This window comes from Gamsiella multidivaricata (assembly GCF_025024155.1).
Source record: "Gamsiella multidivaricata strain RSA 2152 chromosome Unknown BC939scaffold_29, whole genome shotgun sequence".
NCBI lineage: Eukaryota > Fungi > Mortierellomycota > Mortierellomycetes > Mortierellales > Mortierellaceae > Gamsiella > Gamsiella multidivaricata.
Genome location: NW_026251737.1, coordinates 91,677 through 114,338, shown reverse-complemented (window position 1 = coordinate 114,338; position 22,662 = coordinate 91,677). Strand labels below are relative to the sequence as shown.

Below are 22,662 nucleotides of genomic sequence, written 5' to 3'. Positions count from 1 at the left end.
TGAATCTTAGAGTTGTGCAAGAACTCCATGCCCCGCGATATGTCGCTCATAGATAACAGTTTGAGCAATCATTTGAAATTCAAATCCGGATTCGCCAATATCTCGTTGAAGGTCCCTTTGGAGCAGTGCTCGTAGACTATGCAAATATCCGGTGGCTATTGGCAGGTTCCGACAAGTTCGACAAGCTTTGGATGTCGCAATTCCATAACATTCCTAATTTCAATCCTAAGCTTTCGAGTCAAGTGGACCCTTGACCCACCGATGTGTCGGATAAACACTGGCAGATTGCGATAGACGCCAACAGCGCATCCTAATTGGTCCATGGGCTGGATATCAGAGTAACTGCCAATGATTGTCGAATGGCTTTGATTGTACTTTGCTGCTGATCGCGAATTGGATTCATGATAAGGTGTCGATGTATCTCCTTTCTCGTTTGATTCAGGATCATCGTCTGGGTCGCTGAGGTCAGAATTTGGTTCGAGCCCCATGAGTTTGCTGTAAGATAGCTGCCAAGGTTCGTCCAGGATCCTCTTGTTTCGATTGCGCGTCCAGATGTAGTAATAAACGAAGGCTGCCATATCAGTGTATTGGTATAAGGATGGCTAGCATAACATTGGTGGCATGCCTAGTCGTAAAGTATTCCTGGCAAGCGACAACACCCTGTCCATAGTCCTCGCATAGTAAACGGGACGTTGACCTCGCATGATCGTGAAAGTTCCAAACGGACATTGATAGCACTCCTGCTTGCTTGGGGTATCGCTGTACGTTTGCTCAGGACATGGGTGGCAGCAGGATTGCCCGGCGAGGGCTGATCTTTCTCTATCGAAAAATACTGTCCCACGTGGCAAACGAACTTCGGTTTCTGCGGTCCTGTCGAAATAAAGTTCTAAACCCTGTCCTGTCATAAAGCCGTTCCAATAAGACTGTTGGGATCACCCCTGGGCGATCTTGCCGTTGATATAATCTGTAAGTGATGCCGCGGATCTTCCTGTTGTAGTGAGTAGCAGGCCCTTGTCGACGATACCAAGCGCCGCCATACAGCGGACCAGCTCAAAAAGTGACGACGAAGCCGTGTAAAAGCTGTCGTGCCGGTAGGTCTTTGCCAGATCAACCATCTTTCTGGATGCCGAGGAGAGGTCTGTATAGGCTAGTCGAATGCAGTAGTCATTAAAGTGCGGTAGCGCCCCCTGACCCATAATTTCTGACATGTGTTCGTACAGGCCGTGACACATCAGCATTTGCTGGTCTGGCTCGTCGCTGACAACCACACAGATAGGTCGACGCCCTCCTTTCGCAACGATATCGTCTGCATAGCCCCTTCCTGCCTCGCAATCGTTTTCGCCCACCTAAGACAAATATCGATATTCTGTCCAGTTAAATCCCGGACCAATGCCGATAATGGGAACTGGCAGAACCTGGTTGATAGTGTGATTCCAAGGCTCTGTTTCATGGCAGTCGATTCCAGTTGTCAGGTTGCTCACGTTGTCATCGCAATACAGCTGATCAGTTCTGTTGGCAGAGATCGTTCGAGTAGAAACTTGTTGCAAAGCCTTGTCGAGTGCGTATTGGATTTGGCTGGCATGCGGGTTGCCGATGATCAGTCCCTGAGTCAGGGTATCGTTTAAAGCCAAGCCGATGCTATATCCAACACCTCTGAATGCACAGGGCTTTCAAGAGATATTAGTTCAGAGACCAATTAAGAAAATTGACAACATCCTTGGCTCCTGTCGTATGCGCATTCCAGATACAAAAAATCGTTTAAGGAAAGTGGGTGAGATATTATATTGTGGTCATCTTTTTCTATAATGATACAAGAAGCGATGTCAGTGCTTACCGTCGCTTAGGAATTCCGCTCCTATCAGTCGTCCTGCCTCAAACTACGAGAAAGATGAAGTAAATAGGTATCAGCGCTTTTCACAAACAGGGGTTCATTTTGCGAGACACTTTTGAGCCAGCGTACCTCATCCGACTTGACAGCGAGAATACCTATGTCCTCGTCTGCCTGCAGTCCAGTGTATAGCGCGATAATAGGGATGTGATTCTTTTTGGCCTTCATGATAGAATCCTTCAGTACCGCATAATCGGGAACGGAGACAATATGAGCGTCCACTGGGTTTTGGATGGCGTTGTAAATGGAGGTACTCAATCGGTGCGGATCGTAATTCATACCAGCCATCTCATCTGTGATGGTGAGGGGCACAAACGACCTCGAGTCCAACTTAATATCGTCTGAGATAATGGCGGCCGCTACATACAAGATTTAGTGATGGTTAAGACCAGAGGGCTGTGCTCACATTTTTTTGGTGGCAACCAAACCTTACCATGTGTAACAAACGAGATCGTCCGTGCAGTCAGACCAGCCGAACGGATCGCCTGTTCTATTACCCGGTTATAGATTGACTGTTGGTGGAGATGTGGATTCCGGATGCGGGGGATAGATAGAGGCAATGGCGCGAAGTGGCACATCCTCGGGTTGCTGTGCAGACGACTGACCCAGGACACAGATCAAGAGGCAGAGCACAAAGATTAGTGCATTGTGAAAGAGCTGAGTAGCAGAAGCCACTCGCGACACTGGAACAACAAGGGACGTGAAGCCTTTGCGCATGGAGGACAATTGTGGTGCAGTTGAATGTCGTAGTGGACACCTTTATGCCCAAGGCTGTGAAAAATGACAAGGTATATCTATTTGTGATGGCGATTAAGGAATGAATGAGATGTGAATGAAAGAGATCGCCGAATCGACACCCGAACTCTCTGCTCAGGTGGTCGAGACCCTCAAAACAGCAGCAGCGGGAGCCAGAAGAAAAAATACCGGCTCCCTGATGGATGACCCCGCTGATATTCTTTCTGCAGTGTTGCAACGCTGCCATTGGCCCAGTAAACTCAGGAACAATGACGGTAATGTAGGTCAAAGCGACTGAAACATGTCTTATGGGACTCCGTCCAGCTGGACTATCGGAAGGCCAGCCTAGGTTCCACAACTCTGGACCTGCCAAGTATCTCTCACCATGTACACGTACACATAGATTCTCAGTCCGCGCGTGCACCCTTCACTCCGTGGCACCAAGGGGATTTTAGATTCTTCTTGCTCCGGGCTCCATCCTCACCGCAGTGCAGATGCATATGCAGGTGCAGGAAAGCGGGAACGTGCGGGGCCGACATCGATTGCAAACAGGGCAAAGACGTATGGCGACATTCCTCCGTCTCCTCTTGCCTTTTTCTGCATTGCTTCCCTTGAGACATCTAGAGATTCATAAATTAGGTCATTTATTGCAATCAATGCGATTTGAAAGCTCACTTGTATGGTCTACCCTCCATTTACTAGGGATGTCTACCAAATACCATGATCCCAAGGTTATGTTTGGCGGGAAATTACTGCCTTTTGCTCTTCCTCCCTCCCATGTCTGGATAGACCGGAGGGCTACCCTCGGCTAGCATGCATTTTAAACCGTTTTGTCAGGTCAGGCAGGTCAGGGGGTATACTCTTGGTAACAGTCATCGGCTAGCTGTGTTTGGGTATTTCTCCCGAGCGACCAATAACCATAGAGTTCACCCAGTCGTTCATGGGAAGGACTTTGAAGTATTGTGTTACATAGTGGCCCTAGTGCGGTTGTGATTAGTGGCTAGAGGGCTAGCTTCGAGAAAGAGAGTCAAAGACCAAATGGTGACAAAGGGCCAATGGCGCATACTGACGAAGGGCATGCTATAGTTTAGGTCCAGCTGGTACGTAGCGTAGTTAAGCCATGAGGTGTTTGGTTTTGTCGCACTCGGGTTAATAAACGCACAGATGAGTTAACAAATTGGGTCCATAGAAGCGTTCTTGTGTTTCCTCCTGCCGCAGGACCTTTTTTCGGAAGCTGGATGGGGGCTGGGCACAGTCGAGTCTTAATGAGCACAGATCTCAGCCATTCCTCCCAATACAATACCTCTCACTTGCGTGCAGCACAGGTCCCTCGCTAGCCATTGTCCGCGGCGAGATAACAAAATCGCCCTCGCACTTCGCTTATATAAACACAGGCATCTCTCAAAGTTTTCCCTCTCTTTTTTTCTTCATCATCCATCCTCCCTTGAACTTCTCAACCGCCACCTCCCATTCCGCCGATACTCCCTCGGCCCGTCTTGCGATTTAGAGCGAATCTCACTCTTGATCACAATCCTCCCAGCTATCAACGAGCATAACCCGCACCCCTGTCCACATCCCTACCTCTTCATCGACATATAACACACAACATCTTTCTTCTCCACCTGCAAACATGAAGTTCGCCACCGCCCTCCTTTTGATCATCTCTTATATCGCTGTGGCATCTGCCCACATGGCCATGCTCTGGCCAACTCCCCGTGGTGGTTTCGGCACAAAGCAATACAACGGCCGGATCCATGTAATGTCCCCTGCACGATGAACAACGACCACTCTTTAGCCCGAAACTATACATCACGACACAAACTCGACATGCTCCACTCTTCTCACTCAATCTGAACATTCAAACTGACGACGAATTTTTATTATCTTCACACAATAGGCCTTCATTGGTTACAAGGATAACGTCTGGAAAGTACGGTTCCCCTGCGGCGGTTATGCACCTGGCCCTATCACCAAGATGAAGGCAGGTCAGACCATCAATGTCCGTTTCTATGCCTCTGGTATGAGGGCCAGCGATATCAAGAAGCAACCCGTCCTGACCAAGAGCACCAAACAGTTCCACCAGGCCCGCCACGGCGGTGGAATGGTAAGCTATGTTTCATTTTCTACGAACTGAGGGCTAGATCACCAAAAGAAAAAGAAGCCCAAGAGCGGAGAGTTGTTTGTGGAAGATTGGTGTGCATACACTGGCCTCAGCCAATGTTTCGAGTACAGCGATTAAAGGAAAATACGATAATAACCATCTTTGTCTTTCTACACAATTTTTGTGAACCCCGCAGTGCGAGTTCTCTCTCTCGTATGACGGCGGCAAGACCTTCCACTTGATTGGTCGCTACACTAATACTTGCCCAGATGGTAAGGAAAATCGCAACCATGCCCTCATCAGTGCTAAGCTACCCATGACCAAATTAAATTCAATTTCGATCACGTACACTAACGTTGCCCAAATGCCGTTCTTCTCATGTCAATCTAGCTTACTTCAAGTGGCCCGTTAAGATCCCAAGCAATGTTCCCTCCTGTACACACGACAAGTGCCTCTTCGTTTGGTCGTAAGTTCCTTGATATCATCGATCTCGTCGAGCATACATCATATCTGTTTATAAGCGTCCATTCTTGTCTGACATGAACAAATATCCCTACATACTATAAAACTAGATGGACTGCCAACATCTTGCCTCAGTACTACATGAACTGCGCCGACATCCGTCTGGAAGGTTCTAAGGACGGCAAGCTCCCCAGCCAGTCCATCCAGATCGTTGACTTCAAGAATCGCAAGATGAATGTCAAGGAGCTCGGCGATGGTATCAAGCACCGCGCCTCCACTGGCCCTACCAAGAAGGAGATTAGCGGCAACTTGAGTGGCAACATCCCCAAGGCCCTAAAGAAGGCATAAAGCCTAAGAAAGCCTCGTCATAACCATGGCCTCCTCCTTGTATATCGGCTACGCACGGCCATACTAGTGCGCTGAATAGAGCAAAATAAAAAAAACCCAAAAAATTATTAAGTCTATCCAAGGTTTGAAAAACATCCGAAATTTAGAGACACATTATTGCGTCGCTATTTTATGATTTCTCCGAGGTGCTTCTGTACTTCTATGTACGATTACATACGCGAGACGCCATAGAGGTTGCCTCCTTTCACCTCGGTATTGTAGCAGACTGAGAGGCAGAAACCAAGAATGGTTCGTGTCTCGCGGGGATCAATCACTCCGTCATCAATGCACCGTGAACTCGTCCAGTACACGTCTGACTCGTTCTCAACCATGGCCTGGAACATCCCCATCGAGGCCTTGGCCATCTCTTCGTCAATGATCCTGCCCGACTTTTTAGCCGAATCTCGCATCACAATATCGAGCACACCCGTCAATTGCTCCGCGCCCATGACAGAGCACTTGCTGTTCGGCCATGAAAACAGGAATCGGGGGTTGTAGGCGCGCCCGGCCATGGCGTAGTTTCCTGCACCGTAACTGGCACCCATGACGATAGTGATACACGGCACCTGTGAGTTTGAGACTGCATTGATGAAGCGAGATCCTGCCTTGATGATCCCTTCCTCCTCATACTTCTTGCCGACCATGAATCCAGTGATGTTATGGAGATAGAGGATCGGGGTGTTGCGCATGTTGCATAGCTGGATAAACTGTGTCGCCTTGTTGGCCTCGGGAGGAAAGAGGACATTGTTGTTGGCCAGAATGCCGACGGGAATACCGTGAATAGTTGCCCATCCACAGATCAAATTTGGTCCATACAATGGCTTGAACTGCGTGAAGCGAGAACCATCAACCAAGCGGATAATGACCTCGAGAGCATCAAAGGGGATGCGGATGTTGGCGCTGACGATTCCCAAGATTTCATCAGGGTCATACATGGGCTGGTCAAATAGACCCTTGATATGCCGGATCGGCAGCTGGCCCTGCTTGGTCCAGTTTAGTCCCGAGACGAACTCACGGGCCATCGAGATTGCATGGTACTCGTCCATGGCAAGCTGATCAGAAACACCTGATTTGCGGCTGTGCATATCAGCTCCACCCAGGCTCTCTGCATCTGTAATCTCGCCTGTAGCCATCTTGACCAGTGGTGGACCTCCCAGGAAAACCTGGGCCTTGCCCTGTTTGCCGGCACGTATGGAAATATCGATGATTAGCACAACGACAGCTTTGTTGTCAAAATGCTTGATGCAGAGACAGGTGTTACCATGTTACCTTGACCATCACGACGTAATCGCTCATCCCAGGAATGTAAGCGCCTCCAGCAGTCGAATTGCCAAACACCACAGCAGCCGAGGGTAATCCAGCTTTGGATCTGCAAGATAATGAACCGAAAACAGAAGAAAAAAATGCTTTAGTGTTCCTGTTGCTTTCCGAGAACTATTGTAGTGCATGCGAACGAAAACAAACTCGTTCACGAACCTCTCGGCCAAGTGACGGAATCCAGCCCCACCTGGGTGGAACACGCGACTCTGCTGTGCGAGGTTTGCTCCAGCCTAGTGGTCAGAAGACGAAATGCGGCAGTGTTGAGTAACTCTTGTTTTCGATCAAGAGGCAGGTTCATGAGCACTGCAAATCCTCTTTTACCGATTGGACGAGCTGAATATGAGGCAGACGGTTGATCCAAGCGATCTCGCTGATTCGGGAGCCTCCCGACACCACTAATAAGAAAAATGAACGCTTCGTGAAGATAGACTTGAATTCAGTCCTCTTCAAATGATATGACTGAAAACTTGACGTTTCCTTTTAACTTTAAGTCAATACTATTCAGGACTGGATTCGAGGCTATCCATCTTACAGTTAAAGAGGCCTGGGGTCGAGCCTAGCGTGAAGAGCATACGAGGGTATTTTTCAAAGTAAGCAAGAGGGGCGCTGTGTCGGAACTTGAATACGCACTGTGGTTGAGTAGAGGAGGAAAAAAAATGCGCACTGCCTGGACGAGGTTCACTGGAAAAAATCCCTCTTGGATGTTCGCGGAAGACATGCACACCTCACAAAGGATCGGTTCAACAAGTTCTCCATGTTACTTCTCTTTTTGTTATCAATGAGGTCTAGCGTCCGGATGTATGTCATCGCATATTGTTCATTCAGCACTTGCTTTTCTCTTCCTTGATTGATCCCGGTCTTGCTGACCTTCCGCGCCTTGTTTACGTCGTTTCAACCTATCCAGGAACTTGACATGACGTTTTGATAAGATCTGCGCGAAGTTGGTGTCGCCCAAATCGATGGAGACACGCTCCAGTCCATCAAAGCTCAGATTCGCCTTCTTGGAACTGTCCTTGACATGCGCCTGCATGAAGTCCTGGATTGAGATGTTCCTGTCGAGATCACCAGTTTTGGCTTCCGTTCATTGTATCCAACAACTGTCACATCGCCGACGAGCTGCCCAGGAAGATCAGTCTTGGTCAGCGAAGGCCATAATGATAGAGGTTGAGCCTTCAACGTGTCAACGAAGAGGGTAGCATCATAGCTTCCCACATATCTCCGTGTGCCGTGGCATTTCTGAGTGCAGCATTATCCGCGCTGCAGCAGTTATGAGAGAAGGATACTTTTCCCGGAAATAACTGCACGTTGTCTTCAGGACGTATGGCTCATCGAGAACAACTCTTGCAACACTTCTGAAGCTATTTTTCGACCGAATACTACTTCAACTAATTGCGCTTCGTTCTCAAGGATCATCTTGGCCGCGTCCAACAAACTGCATCGAAAAAAGAGGAGCTCAAGCGCTTCTCTAATGGAGGAGCATGAATTGAAAAGTTCGGGAGTATTGAGCGATCTTGCTTTCCAAGCTGTAGTGAGTGTCGTGCGTAGAGCACAGATGATTTAGTAGGATGCTTATTTTGCATGCTAGATGTGGTATTAGGTTAGACAGCTTACCGGTTGAGTTCTCCACACAAGTTTTCACGACGCTCTTAGCCCTTCCAGGATGTGATCATGTCCTCAGTGTTGTTGATGATGTTTGTCCATGCTTTGGATCTCCAATCCTGATAATTCTTTCGAATGGCTGTAACAATCGGTATATCGTGTAAAAGCACTGGTTGTGAATATGTTGCTCAATAAACTCTAATCAAAATAAGCTTACACAGATATAAACGATAAGAGCTTCAGATGCAAGCACGCTTGCAAAGAGAGGTCTCAGGGAAAAGCCTTGCTCTCCACCGATCAGAAAAAAGAATTTACAAGAATAAGGAGGCAACGACACGCTCAGGTTAGGGATCAGCTAAGTCGATAGGGACTCTGCCTTGACCCCTGTGCTTTGGCCAACGGCCATTGAGGGGTACTGTTCTTGACCCTCCGCACTTGATCGTTAGGTGGAAGAATGGCGGCACATGTCGGTCAAACGAGATTGACTCCCTCTTCACGATGCTTGAGCGCGTTTTTATTTCTTGGCCACGTTGTCATCCTCCATTAATTCCTCGCTTGCTCTCTATCATTTCGCTTTGCTCACCTCTCCATCCACACACTTGATCACTTCTCCATCCACGCGCTTGCTCGCCTCCCCATACTTCCCCATCCATCCTCTCAACTATCACGCCCGTTTGTCATTCCCATTCGGCCCGTTTCACCCACTCGAGATCATTTGCTCGCGTGCTCAACTATCCAGACGTTTCATCCGACGCTCGAATGGTAATCCCCTTAATTTTGTTCAATTTGGAAGCAGAACAATGGCAAATTCGTGGATGACGGGGCTCTCATCTCTCCTGGCCAGACTTTTGAGGCTAGCTTTGTGAATGGATATGCACATGCGCGAAGCGGATCGCGGTGTGTGAAGCCAATCCTCGCCCAGTGCGGTATAGTTGAATCATGCTGCAGCCGACATCTCCGAATGGCAAGAGGGAATGTCGGCGATGGCCGAGGGGTCGAATAGTTCTTCTTGTTGTGTAAAAGGCGGCGTTCCTTCTCTTTCCTCCTGCCATTGTACTTATGATTTGATTGGACGGGGCCCTCATCTCTCCTGATCAGACTTTTGAGGATAGCTTCGTGAATGGCTATGCACATTTTCGGTCTTAATTGTGAGAATGTGTGAAGCTACTCCGCTCGTCATGCGTTTTACTCCCGCAGCCGTCAATGTTCCTTTCATATGACAAGGGGGAACGACGGTGATGACTCGTGGGTTCCGATAGTGCTTCTTTCGGTGTAACGCAGAGCGTGCCTTCACTTGATCAATCATTATAGCTCTCTTGTTTAGTGTTGATATGAACTCATTAGATGGAGTGTGAATCTGATAGTATAACTCTTCAATTGCCCTGAGGACCTCAATTCTGGGGGCGTCTTTCTGTATAGGAAATCAAATCGATCACAACTCTGCTGCCCTCATCATACCATTGACACTGTCCCGGGATAAGACAACAATGCTCGACGATTACAAAAAGTACATTGACAGCACACCAGTACGCAAGATCTCCCTTAGATCTTTCATGAGAACCTTCAAGGACATTCGAGATAAAGAGCAGTTGCTAGGATATTGGACCGGCAAGGTATTGCCGTACCTTCGACATCATTCTGCGCTCGATAAGCGTCAGTTAGGATTCTCTCTCAAAAAGGCTACAGTGAATGAGCTCCGGGCTATAATTGATGAAGAACCCGAAACAGTAAGTCAAGCTGTCCAGGAGCTCCCATATCTACATTACCGATAGTACACAACATAACAATGTTCTTTACTTCACGTCTAGCGCGGGCATATTTCAGCCCTCCTCCCTAACGTCGCTAGGCAAAAGCAAGCTGTATCAAATCTCCACACAGCACGCATTGAAGAAAGTTGCTACATTGGTATGTTATGTGCAATATTCGCGTACAAAGAACTTTACAAACAAGATGATCAGATTCACGAGTTCAAACAGGTTAATGACTGAATAACACAAACAATATGTCACGGCAGCAGCGCCGATGCAGCAGGAGAATGAGAGTCATCAGCAGCAATCGACAAGACCATCCACAGCCGCATCAACAACACCTCCAGGGTCCCCCTCACAGCTTGTTCTAACAGCGGCGGTGCCAGCGGCATCACAAGCACCTGTAATGACACCGTTCGAAGAGGCAGAGCCAGTGATTACGAAACCAGTCATCGACAACGATGAGCGCGAGGTTCTTCTTCGCAGTGTTGAAAAAGCCTCGCACACTCAATGCGACTGGGTAGCGGATGACATCTGCGTAGTGTGTCGGTTTCAAGCCTTTCAGCGAGCATGCATCGATGCTTTGGTTCAGAGCGAAATAAAAAAAACAGAAGTTGCCGACGCCATGGCTATTATTGGTGTGTTTGCACCCTCGATGCCGACAGCGAGGATGAAAAACGCGTTCACCGAAGGATTGCTGCGTAAGATTGCGAAGTCGACAATTGAATTGCCAGATACCGACTTCGATGATAGTCTCATGATGAAAACTGTGAGGGTATGTCGACTAGTTACATGCACTGCTGACTTAATTTGTCTTCGTGTGCCGTCTAACTTTTTTTTGTCTACAGCTTTGTCTCAAGGGAGAGAGAGAAGATGTAGCTGAGATTCTTCATTCCCTCAATAAAAAGGACCGAAAGATTCGACTAATGCTTGAGATGCTGTAAGTCATTTGACATGCGCATTCGTGTACTATATAGTTATACGCGCACGAGTTAACTTTTTTAAACGAATATTAGCCTGGAATACCTGCCGTATAAGCCAGTTGACATAGTCTCAGAAAATACTTTCATCGTGAAGTCATCGCTCCTATTATGCAAGCCTTTGTAGACAACGAGTTTGTTAAGAGTGAATTGTAAGTGTGTTATGCGTTGACGTCCTTTTTATGATGATCTGTTGATTTGTTTTAATCGTTGTCTTTTATGAAAATACATAGTCCGAACACGGACTCCACAACACAGAAGACTCAAGGGCTGAAGCCAGACAGACTCGATATCAGGGCTGAAGCCAGACAGACCCGATATCAGGGCTGTAGCTTTCGGGAAGGAAATATGTTGGGGCGAGGCCACTGACCCAGCACTGGGGACGAAGAATGAAAAAAACATATGGGACATGTACCGCCTCGCGCGCTTTGAAAAAGCATTCTTAGACGCCGGCAATGAAATTGCGCCGCTCTTTCAAGTGGTTTATTCGAACGCGTCTTATATGCGGCTCTCTACGAAAACACGCGGTATCTTCATGCTTGAGGAGATTGGCTCATTTATTGTTCCCACGTCAATCGCAATGATCCCCTCCTTGTTCGCGACACTCCCAACGCTTTTAGTTGCCAGGGTACGTTATCACTTTGAAAAAGGTTATTTACGTCGGGAGCAAGACTCGCTTCTCACATTTGGTTCTTACTAACTAATAGGCAGATATCCATAAGATCGGCAATGGTGACGTGAATGGGTTAAAACGATCGTGGGGCTATAAGGACTTGAAAAATGCAAAGAAGCGCTTGCAATGAGCGAATAAGAGGAAGAGTGTGGGATATGGCTATCGCCTCTACCTCTTCGTGAAAGCACGTCAAATTCATCAAGCGGAACGTCGCCAATTTCAGTCACGAATACTTGTCCGAGCTCATCATCGGGTCATGTATGCCTGTAATAAATTATTACTGTTGCTTTGGTCCTATGTCCCTTGGTTATAATAATTTATTTTTTTTTTTAAAAAAAAAAAAAAAAAAAAAAGGCAGGTGAGCACCGTGTCGGAAGTCGATGTGAGCTCTTGCAATCGCAAGAGATGTTGCACTTAGACGCTTGTATATCGCCAAAAAAAAAAAAAAAAATTGCTTTGGGGGGGTTTTTTTTTTTGCTTCTTCATGGGAAAGACAGAAGACGATGTCAAGACTCCGCATGCTCGGGAGATTGCTGATCGAATTTTGACTTGCTTGTCACACTGTGATAAAGAAATGCAGGAACGCCGCTGTTGTATTATTGCGGTTCATGAATAGGCTACTCAATAAAAATACCAGATGCTTTGGTAATGGGTGGAAACCAACATTGTCTCTCGGGGTTCGTCAGGAAAAAAAAAAAATGTTTTATACCTGCATTCTCCGCAACCTATCCTGTGTGGCTGTGCGGGTCTGTATCAGATTAATTAGTGCCCTGATATGCAAGCGCGACACAGCTGCGCACACTTTCTGTTCTTACACATGACCCATCAGTCATGAAAATGGCATGTCCAAGCTGGTGTGTGTAGTAATGCCGGTCCCAGTACAAAGTGGATAGGAAGCTTAAAGACATTACCAGCATTGGTACGACACATTCTCATGCCGAGCAAGGTGACACAGAGAGACGAGCTGTGCCCAGGGAAAGTGTGAGGAAACTGTATGGAACAAACCATTCGTTACACTCTGGATAAAAAATGCTGTATAGTAAAAAGGACCTCCATTGCTTAGTGCTGCCAGTAAAGGATACCGAAAGGATGGAGAAATAATACAATTACGCTGCAGGGTCTCAGAACAAATGGTATCAACAACACAAGATACACAAGATGCGATATTCTATACTTATTTCACTTACAGACTGAAGCCAACAAGACAAGAAAGGGCTCTTTATCCTCAGGGCAGACAGTACCTTATAAAGCTGTTCCCGTCTGCACCATGTTAAAGGTACTCTTCTCTGCTCGCACGTACTACATAGGTCAATACAATGTACAAGAGACTAATTGCTGAGCATGCATGACGTCTAATGGTCGAAGAAGAAAGGCACACAACCCCATCTCAACTCTCGCTGGCAATGCGTATGAAGACCATCTGCGGCAAGGCGTACCAATCGGATATGGTACAATGATGTGGGGTGTGCGGTGCGTTCGGTTCAGAGTGGGTGGTGTCGATACATATTCATCAAATAGTTCCTTAGGAGTAAAAGGAGACCAGGAGTAAATACTACCCTACCCTACATTATATTATTCCTTTGCTCACAGGGTCCAGATCGGGTTTGCTACTCTGCACCAAAAACCTTGATTCAGCTTTGCCACACCGCACAGGCGTACACTTTTCTCATTTTAACTAGCGCGCACTTTTGTGCCTTCAGTCGATTTAACCAGCACGCACTTTTTTTTTTCTGCTCAGCAAATTACTCCATGCTCATTTTCTGCATCAATGGTCAGACTTTAATTTCTCCTTCGCAAGCAAAGAGATAAAAAGACGTTATTTTGAATAAATATATTCTACAAAGTACTTAACCTCAGCGGCTCGTAGCTATTATTCGACTGCTTATAATACACCGTTGCTTAAAAGTCGTCTACAATGGATTAATCTCTTCCAATATTTAAATCTAACATTAGCAGGTGCCTCATGAAGTCTTTCCGCTCCACAAGACAACCCCATGTAGTATATTCAGGACCCGAAGGTCTATTCGTATTCAGCTGAAAATCGGAAAAGGCTGTAATCGTCGCGTTCTAGCACGGATTCTGACTTAGAGGCGCTCAGCGTAATCCAACAGATGATAGCTACCGATATCTAGAGGCCCATTATTGCGTCGCTATTTTATGATTTCTCCGAGGTGCTTCTGTACTTCTATGTACGATTACATACGCGAGACGCCATAGAGGTTGCCTCCTTTCACCTCGGTATTGTAGCAGACTGAGAGGCAGAAACCAAGAATGGTTCGTGTCTCGCGGGGATCAATCACTCCGTCATCAATGCACCGTGAACTCGTCCAGTACACGTCTGACTCGTTCTCAACCATGGCCTGGAACATCCCCATCGAGGCCTTGGCCATCTCTTCGTCAATGATCCTGCCCGACTTTTTAGCCGAATCTCGCATCACAATATCGAGCACACCCGTCAATTGCTCCGCGCCCATGACAGAGCACTTGCTGTTCGGCCATGAAAACAGGAATCGGGGGTTGTAGGCGCGCCCGGCCATGGCGTAGTTTCCTGCACCGTAACTGGCACCCATGACGATAGTGATACACGGCACCTGTGAGTTTGAGACTGCATTGATGAAGCGAGATCCTGCCTTGATGATCCCTTCCTCCTCATACTTCTTGCCGACCATGAATCCAGTGATGTTATGGAGATAGAGGATCGGGGTGTTGCGCATGTTGCATAGCTGGATAAACTGTGTCGCCTTGTTGGCCTCGGGAGGAAAGAGGACATTGTTGTTGGCCAGAATGCCGACGGGAATACCGTGAATAGTTGCCCATCCACAGATCAAATTTGGTCCATACAATGGCTTGAACTGCGTGAAGCGAGAACCATCAACCAAGCGGATAATGACCTCGAGAGCATCAAAGGGGATGCGGATGTTGGCGCTGACGATTCCCAAGATTTCATCAGGGTCATACATGGGCTGGTCAAATAGACCCTTGATATGCCGGATCGGCAGCTGGCCCTGCTTGGTCCAGTTTAGTCCCGAGACGAACTCACGGGCCATCGAGATTGCATGGTACTCGTCCATGGCAAGCTGATCAGAAACACCTGATTTGCGGCTGTGCATATCAGCTCCACCCAGGCTCTCTGCATCTGTAATCTCGCCTGTAGCCATCTTGACCAGTGGTGGACCTCCCAGGAAAACCTGGGCCTTGCCCTGTTTGCCGGCACGTATGGAAATATCGATGATTAGCACAACGACAGCTTTGTTGTCAAAATGCTTGATGCAGAGACAGGTGTTACCATGTTACCTTGACCATCACGACGTAATCGCTCATCCCAGGAATGTAAGCGCCTCCAGCAGTCGAATTGCCAAACACCACAGCAGCCGAGGGTAATCCAGCTTTGGATCTGCAAGATAATGAACCGAAAACAGAAGAAAAAAATGCTTTAGTGTTCCTGTTGCTTTCCGAGAACTATTGTAGTGCATGCGAACGAAAACAAACTCGTTCACGAACCTCTCGGCCAAGTGACGGAATCCAGCCCCACCTGGGTGGAACACGCGACTCTGCTGTGCGAGGTTTGCTCCAGCCTAGTGGTCAGAAGACGAAATGCGGCAGTGTTGAGTAACTCTTGTTTTCGATCAAGAGGCAGGTTCATGAGCACTGCAAATCCTCTTTTACCGATTGGACGAGCTGAATATGAGGCAGACGGTTGATCCAAGCGATCTCGCTGATTCGAGAGCCTCTTGCCATTGTCGATGCGTTCCATGCACCTCCCTGCAAGGTCGGAATGTTAGCCGTGATCATGCACTCGATACCGCTAGTAAGGAACCATGCTCAAAGACGTATCAGGATAATGTTTTATGGGCGAACAGTTCACGTCGATGAGAAAATTATGTACGTACCACACAAGACCGATTCCAGCGACCTGGGATCCACCCACAGTCATATCCTCCTGCTCATGTCCAGCAAGCGGACAGAGCTCCAAGAACGGAGAATCGTCATCCAGCAGCAGCTCGATGCGATCGCGAGCTAGTTTTACAGAGGTGACACTGCGATCAGTCGATATGTTGGAACGGGCTTTCCCTTCTTGGATTGCAATAAAATGTGATGGACATGATCATTTTACCGAGCAGAGATCCGCGCTTATGATGCAGGGCCAGCAGCCTATCCGAGCCTTGGAAGGTGGCCTCGTGGAGTCGTTCCTGGAGCTGGTTCACGAGACCGAGCATCTCCTTGTAGTTGTCCTGGTACTCTGGCGATTTTGTATTCACTTTAGACCTTATCGGCTTTGTGTAGTGGCCGAGGTTGGTAGCCATGGTGAGTTGTCAGCAACTAGACAGAGATTCAAGTTATGGGTATGCACAAGAAGATTAAGGATGAAGAATGAATGAGAAGGTGAGAGGAATGAGGCAGTGGGGTCAGGCCGAGATGCACAAAGTGACAGAACGCGTAAAATAGCCTTTTTCCTCGTGAAAGCCTCGGGCGAGTGGGAAGCAGCAACTAACCGCTGCTGTCGCTCTCTACCTCTTTTTTCTGGTCTATTACACCCTGGCTATTTTCTCTCAGACGAAGACTTCTTGCAGAACAGCACGCTCTTCAGACACTAGAATACCTCCAGCTAGATCTACTACTAAAGTGAACACAAAGCATCCACATCCTTAAAAATCCTAGCACAACAACGCGTATGAAGGAAAACGTGCGAAGATAAGGGTATCTCCACTACATCCTTGCCACCAATAGCGTCGCCCATTATGTCCGATGGGTGCTTTCCGTCAACGAATTACAGCTGCCGCTCCTGAGTGTGATCACGGTACCAACGTTGACCTTTAGACCGAAAATTTTGGTCGACAGAGATGGTTCCTATTTGACAACCCGGGCTGTTACTCTTATTTGGCAACCCCTGCACAAATTCCATGTAAAACAAGACTCGTATCTTTTACGAATTTCAAGTCGAAACAACGCGGCGAGAGGTTGAGAACCATTCCTTCCTCCACCTGGCACCCCATGCAACCTTTTGCGACCTTGGGAGAAGCCTTCTTCATGACGGAAAACAGGGTTTTATCGACGACGGACTCAGCGATGACGAAATGGGAAATCAGTTGCATTGTGAAGTCCTTTAAGAGACAGATGACGATCTAGCTTAAAGAGCCGGAGCCAGGTACCATAAGGACTACAGGCATAATCGATATTTAAAAAATGTTAGCCTCACATGGAGTTAGTATAGGGGTTGCCAAATAGATTGTCCCCTCGACCAAGGACAAAAGCTTGGCCCCCCAGCCCGCAAAAGAGAATGCTGGAGCACGTTCTAGTGCCCCCTGCAGGGATCGAACCTGCTACCTTCTGCTTACTAGGCAGACGCTCTACCAATGAGCTAAGGGGGCATTTCTCATCTGAAGAGGCTGAAGTCTAGAGCCCGCCACACTATTATATTTCAGAAAAATTAGAGTTTAGCTCAACATTGAACGCATTTTTTATGTCATTTTTAGCTTTTAGCCGGAAGAACAGCAAGAAGCAGCAAGAGCGGCGGGCGAGCCTGTGTGGTACAGTAGTATCACGCGAAGCTTCCAGAGAACAGTGCTGTGGATCCTAGTTTCGGATCCAGCTTGGTGCGGTTGTTTTTCGGCACGGGGGGCCGTGTATAAATTACCTTTCGGATTGCTGGCAGCAGGGGATTGGCTCCCTCCTTGTGGATGGTGGTCCCTACACAACGGCGTTCAGTGGACGGGTCGGGGGATACGCGTCGTCAACAATTGCAGAGATGTGTGGGCTCTTGGCAACAATTCTTATCAGCCCAAGGGAAGAGAACGTCGACATCTACATCGACAATCTCACAGTCGTCAACAATTTCAAGGAGTTGGTGCAGCAGCGGGATTCAGCAACAGCAAGGCAGCGTTTGAGATCTGCAGATGCACAGTGGTGGGCGATGGTGCATTATGCCTTCTTGCAACAAGGACAAGGTATATCTGTGCATTGGGTACGAGGACATGCTGGACACCGTGGCAACGAGGCTGCAGACACTGTTGCCAAGGCAGCACATGGGATCGATACAGGACTATGGAGGCTAGACGCAACGCAGCACCATGATTTGAAATGCCACGCACAGTTTGCAACGCACAGTGCAGACCTGGACTTGAGGAGGATACTGAAGTTGCAGTCCGCGGTACGGCACCATTATCAGTGGACATTGCAGCATCGAACGAGGACCTACATCAAGGATTGGCGGTCGGTAGCATGGGCGCCCACGCTACGGATCTTACACGATAACAACCCGCCAAAGCGCTTATACACCAGCCTGGAAGACTGTCGTTTACGTTCGCACAGGATCAAGAAGCTGCATGGAGATTTGCCGACATTGCAGGCGATGAAGAAACGACATCCAGATATCTACCAAACGGACATATGTCGTAGGTGTGAGAGGGAACCAGAGACGAACGATCATCTTTGGCGTTGTTCAGCTACCTTGTGCGACCAGCGACAAGAGTGGAGGGACGCGGTGGAGGAAGTGGAGTTGAATGGATATCGTGCATGGAGACAGGCAGTGCGAAAATGGGAACAGGAGAGAGAGGAGGCCGAACGGAAGGACAAGCCCTTCACTGCGACTTGTCCCAACTTCTCGGCAACAGGAACGAAGGCTATCTGGGAGTCAATGCAGTGGATTCAGGGGACGGCGGAAAGACGAGGGACATATCGGGTTGCAGAAGGAGAGGAGCCGGAGAGTGAGGCAGTTTGGGAGGTCAAGGACTTATACCGAGGTTTGGTGCCAACGGGACTCATTGAGACCTGGAAGCAGCTATTTACCACCACTAAGTGGATTGCGACGATCATGGTGACAAAGTTCGTGAGCAGGATCGAAGAGTTTGGCAGGACCAAGATATGGAACAAACGATGCGAGGACACTGTCGCCTGGGAAAAGTCAGTTGGAATCACCTTCATGAGCAAACGCGCCGGAGGACGCAACGGTGATCGGGGACACCAACGTAGTGTTGGTGATTTCTCTGATTTGAAAGGGAGACGGTTACTTGCAACGGAGATCCAGGAAGGTAGACGGACCGCGGATTATAGGGTGCTACAGCATTGCTTGGGGCGAGGGAAGTTGGACATAATGGAGGGGTTATTCGGTTTAAAAACAACTTTATTAACATTGGATCTGGATTAGGAGACGTGTATCGCGCAACAGGTCACGCAGGAGTTAGGTTAGGCTAGCTATGCGACATGGGTTATGAATTTGACGCCTCAAGCCAACATAGTTGGTAGGGGATGCGGCTCTGCCGTGCATGGAAGGCATCTATGGCTTCAAGGCCTTTGCGGACCATGCGTCTTGTGCTCATGGGGATTTATGTTAATAAAAAAAAAAAAAAAAAAAAGGAACATCCTGACCAGCGAGAAATCGTAACCCCCATAAAATAACCAATAAACCCTGGCAAAGATTGTCCATTGGAAAAAAAAAAAAAAAAAAAAAAAAGCCGGACCGAGAGGGGACCCTGTTCGCCAACCATTGCCGGCAGTATCAGATGAAATTGAGCGAGATTTACTGGGATTGGCGCTCCAGGTACCAACAATCCAGCAAATTCGGACAGCTAGGAGACGTTTACAAACACATCGAAGGCTTCACTTCTGCTCGGATGGGTCAGTGATTCACAACGGCACAGAGCAGGTCAGTGCAGCATTCGGAGTTGTCGTTTCTGTGGATGGTGGTCCCTACACAACGGCGTTCGGTGGACGGGTCGGGGGATACGCGTCGTCAACAATTGCAGAGATGTGTGGGCTCTTGGCAACAATTCTTATCAGCCCAAGGGAAGAGAACGTCGACATCTACATCGACAATCTCACAGTCGTCAACAATTTCAAGGAGTTGGTGCAGCAGCGGGATTCAGCAACAGCAAGGCAGCGTTTGAGATCTGCAGATGCACAGTGGTGGGCGATGGTGCATTATGCCTTCTTGCAACAAGGACAAGGTATATCTGTGCATTGGGTACGAGGACATGCTGGACACCGTGGCAACGAGGCTGCAGACACTGTTGCCAAGGCAGCACATGGGATCGATACAGGACTATGGAGGCTAGACGCAACGCAGCACCATGATTTGAAATGCCACGCACAGTTTGCAACACACAGTGCAGACCTGGACTTGAGGAGGATACTGAAGCTGCAGTCCGCGGTACGACACCATTATCAGTGGACATTGCAGCATCGAACGAGGACCTACATCAAGGATTGGCGGTCGGTAGCATGGGCGCCCACGCTGCGGATCTTACACGATAACAACCCGCCAAAGCGCTTATACACCAGCCTGGAAGACTGTCGTTTACGTTCGCACAGGATCAAGAAGCTGCATGGAGATTTGCCGACATTGCAGGCGATGAAGAAACGACATCCAGATACCTACCAAACGGACATATGTCGTAGGTGTGAGAGGGAATCAGAGACAAACGATCATCTTTGGCGTTGTTCAGCTACCTTGTGCGACCAGCGACAAGAGTGGAGGGACGCGGTGGAGGAAGTGGAGTTGAATGGATATCGTGCATGGAGACAGGCAGTGCGAAAATGGGAACAGGAGAGAGAGGAGGCCGAACGGAAGGACAAGCCCTTCACTGCGACTTGTCCCAACTTCTCGGCAACAGGAACGAAGGCTATCTGGGAGTCAATGCAGTGGATTCAGGGGACGGCGGAAAGACGAGGGACATATCGGGTTGCAGAAGGAGAGGAGCCGGAGAGTGAGGCAGTTTGGGAGGTCAAGGACTTATACCGAGGTTTGGTGCCAACGGGACTCATTGAGACCTGGAAGCAGCTATTTACCACCACTAAGTGGATTGCGACGATCATGGTGACAAAGTTCGTGAGCAGGATCGAAGAGTTTGGCAGGACCAAGATATGGAACAAACGATGCGAGGACACTGTCGCCTGGGAAAAGTCAGTTGGAATCACCTTCATGAGCAAACGCGCCGGAGGACGCAACGGTGATCGGGGACACCAACGTAGTGTTGGTGATTTCTCTGATTTGAAAGGGAGACGGTTACTTGCAGCGGAGATCCAGGAAGGTAGACAGGCCGCGAATTATAGGGTGCTACAGCATTGCTTGGGGCGAGGGAAGTTGGACATAATGGAGGGGTTATTCGGTTTAAAAACAACTTTATTAACATTGGATCTGGATTAGGAGACGTGTATCGCGCAACAGGTCACGCAGGAGTTAGGTTAGGCTAGCTATGCGACATGGGTTATGAATTTGACGCCTCAGGCCAACATAGTTGGTAGGGGATGCGGCTCTGCCGTGCATGGAAGGCATCTATGGCTTCAAGACCTTTGCGGACCATGCGTCGCGTGCTCATGGAATTTATGTTAATAAAAAAAAAAAATCACTACCATGAGCAAACGCGCCCGGGGACGCAACTGTGTTGGAGAGCACAGATGTAGTGGTAGTGGTTTCGTTGAATCCTCCAGGAGACAATGACGCGCATTGGATGTGAAAGAGATCGAGGAACGAGCGGACCAGCGAGCGCTGCAAAGTTGCATGCAGCAAGTGGAGCTAAACGCGATGGAACGCACCGGCAACTGTAAATTTATGATGGTTGAGGAACGCGGCTAAAGGATGGCCTTCGCACACAACAGGCCAAGTAGGAAGCAGGGCTCTTCGAGTCACCACTCATACTGACGAGGATTGTGAAAGGAACCTGGCAGCAAAAGCTGTTTATTAGATACCACCTTTCTTTACGTCTCTAGCAATAGGGGCCCCTAGAGGATAGTGCCGCGCTAATAAAGCCCACACGTCCCCGTGGGTCCTAGTTATCAAAAGAAAAAAAGCTATAGCTCAACGCCTGTTGAAAATATAACATCACAAGTCATCACTTCCGACGGCTTCATAATTAACCCCGGTCAAGCAGACGTGTCTATGGCTTTAGACGTGGCTGGTTGATCGCGACTCCTGTTTAGTTCGTGTAGGCCGGATATATGGGTGCTGTTACGAATAAAATTCCAGACACTTCGCACTGCCACTGGGTCCCTCAATCAAGTCGTGTCCCCGTGTGTCTCCGTCGTACCTGCATCCAAAGCGTCGCGGCGCGGGAGGCATATCCAGACCAACGTCGTTTTCTCGTGTCAAGATACATGTCTGCCCACGTTTTGCACGTCTTCTCTATGGCTGAGCCAGACGCGTCTGATCATGTTTAGGTTCCGGAACGCGGGGGTAGATTAATTGTACGCGGTCGACCCGGTACCTCGTCAAATTTCGTTCAGTAATCCCCAGTCTGCAATAAAATGCTGTACCTTCCCGTCTGCCCTTTATTCACGCATCCTTTATTGCACTTCCGCCTGTCCGGATCCTGACAATTGTCCCCTTTCGCCTCTTTCCTTTTCGAGTGTATATTGCATCTTGAAAACAATGTCTTGGGATTTTAGGAAACGAAATGAGCGGGGAAGATACGTAGGTCTACACACCACATTTATTTGTGCGAATTTACTAAATAAATATGCAACGCTGCGCACGAGGATTGAGATATCATCACCTGTTGCCACAGTGGATGTGAATATGAAAGTATCGAGCCTCATTAACTTAGAAACTAGGCTCCCATTTAGACACATAAAGGCACAAATGAAGCTGGATACCTTTCCAGTAAGGCACTGCCGCGATGATGTTTCTATGTGAACATTGGTCAGTACGAAAAAAAAAAAAAAAAAAATTGATCAGCTATCCGAGCTGCATCAAGATACAGGGCCGTAATTCCAGTACTGGGTCGACCCATTTAGACAAATTGATCATTTCAGAATCATACCTCAAAAGCAACCTA

At 48.2% G+C, this 22,662-nt stretch overlaps 6 protein-coding genes and 1 non-coding gene across 7 annotated transcripts, besides 6 other annotated features; 3 read left to right on the top strand and 4 right to left on the bottom strand.

The window, feature by feature from the left end:
* Positions 1–155: 155 nt before the first annotated feature.
* On the bottom strand, positions 156–578 carry BC939DRAFT_502754 (uncharacterized protein; the record flags this gene model as incomplete). Its single annotated transcript, XM_051560318.1, has 1 exon — positions 156–578. One exon carries the CDS (start codon positions 576–578, stop codon positions 156–158), a length of 423 nt encoding a protein of 140 aa, XP_051412631.1.
* Positions 579–932: 354 nt separating this feature from the next.
* Positions 933–2,605, bottom strand: BC939DRAFT_528529 (uncharacterized protein; the record flags this gene model as incomplete). Its single annotated transcript, XM_051561463.1, has 6 exons — positions 933–1,346; positions 1,482–1,651; positions 1,835–1,877; positions 1,961–2,247; positions 2,322–2,378; positions 2,494–2,605. The coding sequence occupies 6 exons, from the start codon at positions 2,603–2,605 to the stop codon at positions 933–935; spliced, it is 1,083 nt and encodes a 360-aa protein (XP_051412630.1).
* Positions 2,606–3,820: 1,215 nt separating this feature from the next.
* Positions 3,821–5,648, top strand: BC939DRAFT_450068 (uncharacterized protein). The gene is made up of 5 exons (XM_051555462.1): positions 3,821–4,379; positions 4,521–4,727; positions 4,921–4,996; positions 5,115–5,190; positions 5,297–5,648. The coding sequence occupies exons 1-5, from the start codon at positions 4,254–4,256 to the stop codon at positions 5,532–5,534; spliced, it is 723 nt and encodes a 240-aa protein (XP_051412629.1). The 5' UTR covers positions 3,821–4,253; the 3' UTR covers positions 5,535–5,648.
* Positions 5,649–5,669: 21 nt separating this feature from the next.
* Positions 5,670–7,692, bottom strand: BC939DRAFT_141869 (carboxyl transferase). Its single transcript, XM_051550156.1, has 6 exons — positions 7,558–7,692; positions 7,392–7,449; positions 7,215–7,288; positions 7,050–7,123; positions 6,843–6,942; positions 5,670–6,748 (listed from the first exon to the last, which is right to left on the bottom strand). The coding sequence occupies exons 1-6, from the start codon at positions 7,609–7,611 to the stop codon at positions 5,744–5,746; spliced, it is 1,365 nt and encodes a 454-aa protein (XP_051412628.1). The 5' UTR covers positions 7,612–7,692; the 3' UTR covers positions 5,670–5,743.
* A 2,287-nt stretch (positions 7,693–9,979) lies between these two features.
* Positions 9,980–12,195, top strand: BC939DRAFT_528526 (uncharacterized protein; the record flags this gene model as incomplete). Its single annotated transcript, XM_051561462.1, has 4 exons — positions 9,980–10,219; positions 10,301–10,397; positions 10,507–11,015; positions 11,928–12,195. The coding sequence occupies 4 exons, from the start codon at positions 9,980–9,982 to the stop codon at positions 12,021–12,023; spliced, it is 942 nt and encodes a 313-aa protein (XP_051412627.1). The 3' UTR covers positions 12,024–12,195.
* Positions 12,196–14,088: 1,893 nt separating this feature from the next.
* Positions 14,089–15,093: a sequence feature (Protein overlapping with rRNA (BC939DRAFT_450064, KAI7824323.1) was converted to a misc_feature.).
* A 94-nt stretch (positions 15,094–15,187) lies between these two features.
* Positions 15,188–15,287: a sequence feature (Protein overlapping with rRNA (BC939DRAFT_450064, KAI7824323.1) was converted to a misc_feature.).
* A 107-nt stretch (positions 15,288–15,394) lies between these two features.
* Positions 15,395–15,468: a sequence feature (Protein overlapping with rRNA (BC939DRAFT_450064, KAI7824323.1) was converted to a misc_feature.).
* Positions 15,469–15,559: 91 nt separating this feature from the next.
* Positions 15,560–15,698: a sequence feature (Protein overlapping with rRNA (BC939DRAFT_450064, KAI7824323.1) was converted to a misc_feature.).
* An 85-nt stretch (positions 15,699–15,783) lies between these two features.
* Positions 15,784–15,910: a sequence feature (Protein overlapping with rRNA (BC939DRAFT_450064, KAI7824323.1) was converted to a misc_feature.).
* A 97-nt stretch (positions 15,911–16,007) lies between these two features.
* Positions 16,008–16,197: a sequence feature (Protein overlapping with rRNA (BC939DRAFT_450064, KAI7824323.1) was converted to a misc_feature.).
* A 993-nt stretch (positions 16,198–17,190) lies between these two features.
* BC939DRAFT_t94 lies at positions 17,191–17,262 on the bottom strand. Its single transcript has one exon. It is a non-coding gene; the product is annotated as a tRNA-Thr (tRNA).
* Positions 17,263–17,639: 377 nt separating this feature from the next.
* BC939DRAFT_502748 (uncharacterized protein) lies at positions 17,640–21,077 on the top strand (the record flags this gene model as incomplete). The annotated part of the gene is made up of 3 exons (XM_051560317.1): positions 17,640–18,921; positions 19,513–20,942; positions 21,036–21,077. The coding sequence occupies 3 exons, from the start codon at positions 17,640–17,642 to the stop codon at positions 21,075–21,077; spliced, it is 2,754 nt and encodes a 917-aa protein (XP_051412626.1).
* Between the last annotated feature and the right edge of the window lie 1,585 nt (positions 21,078–22,662).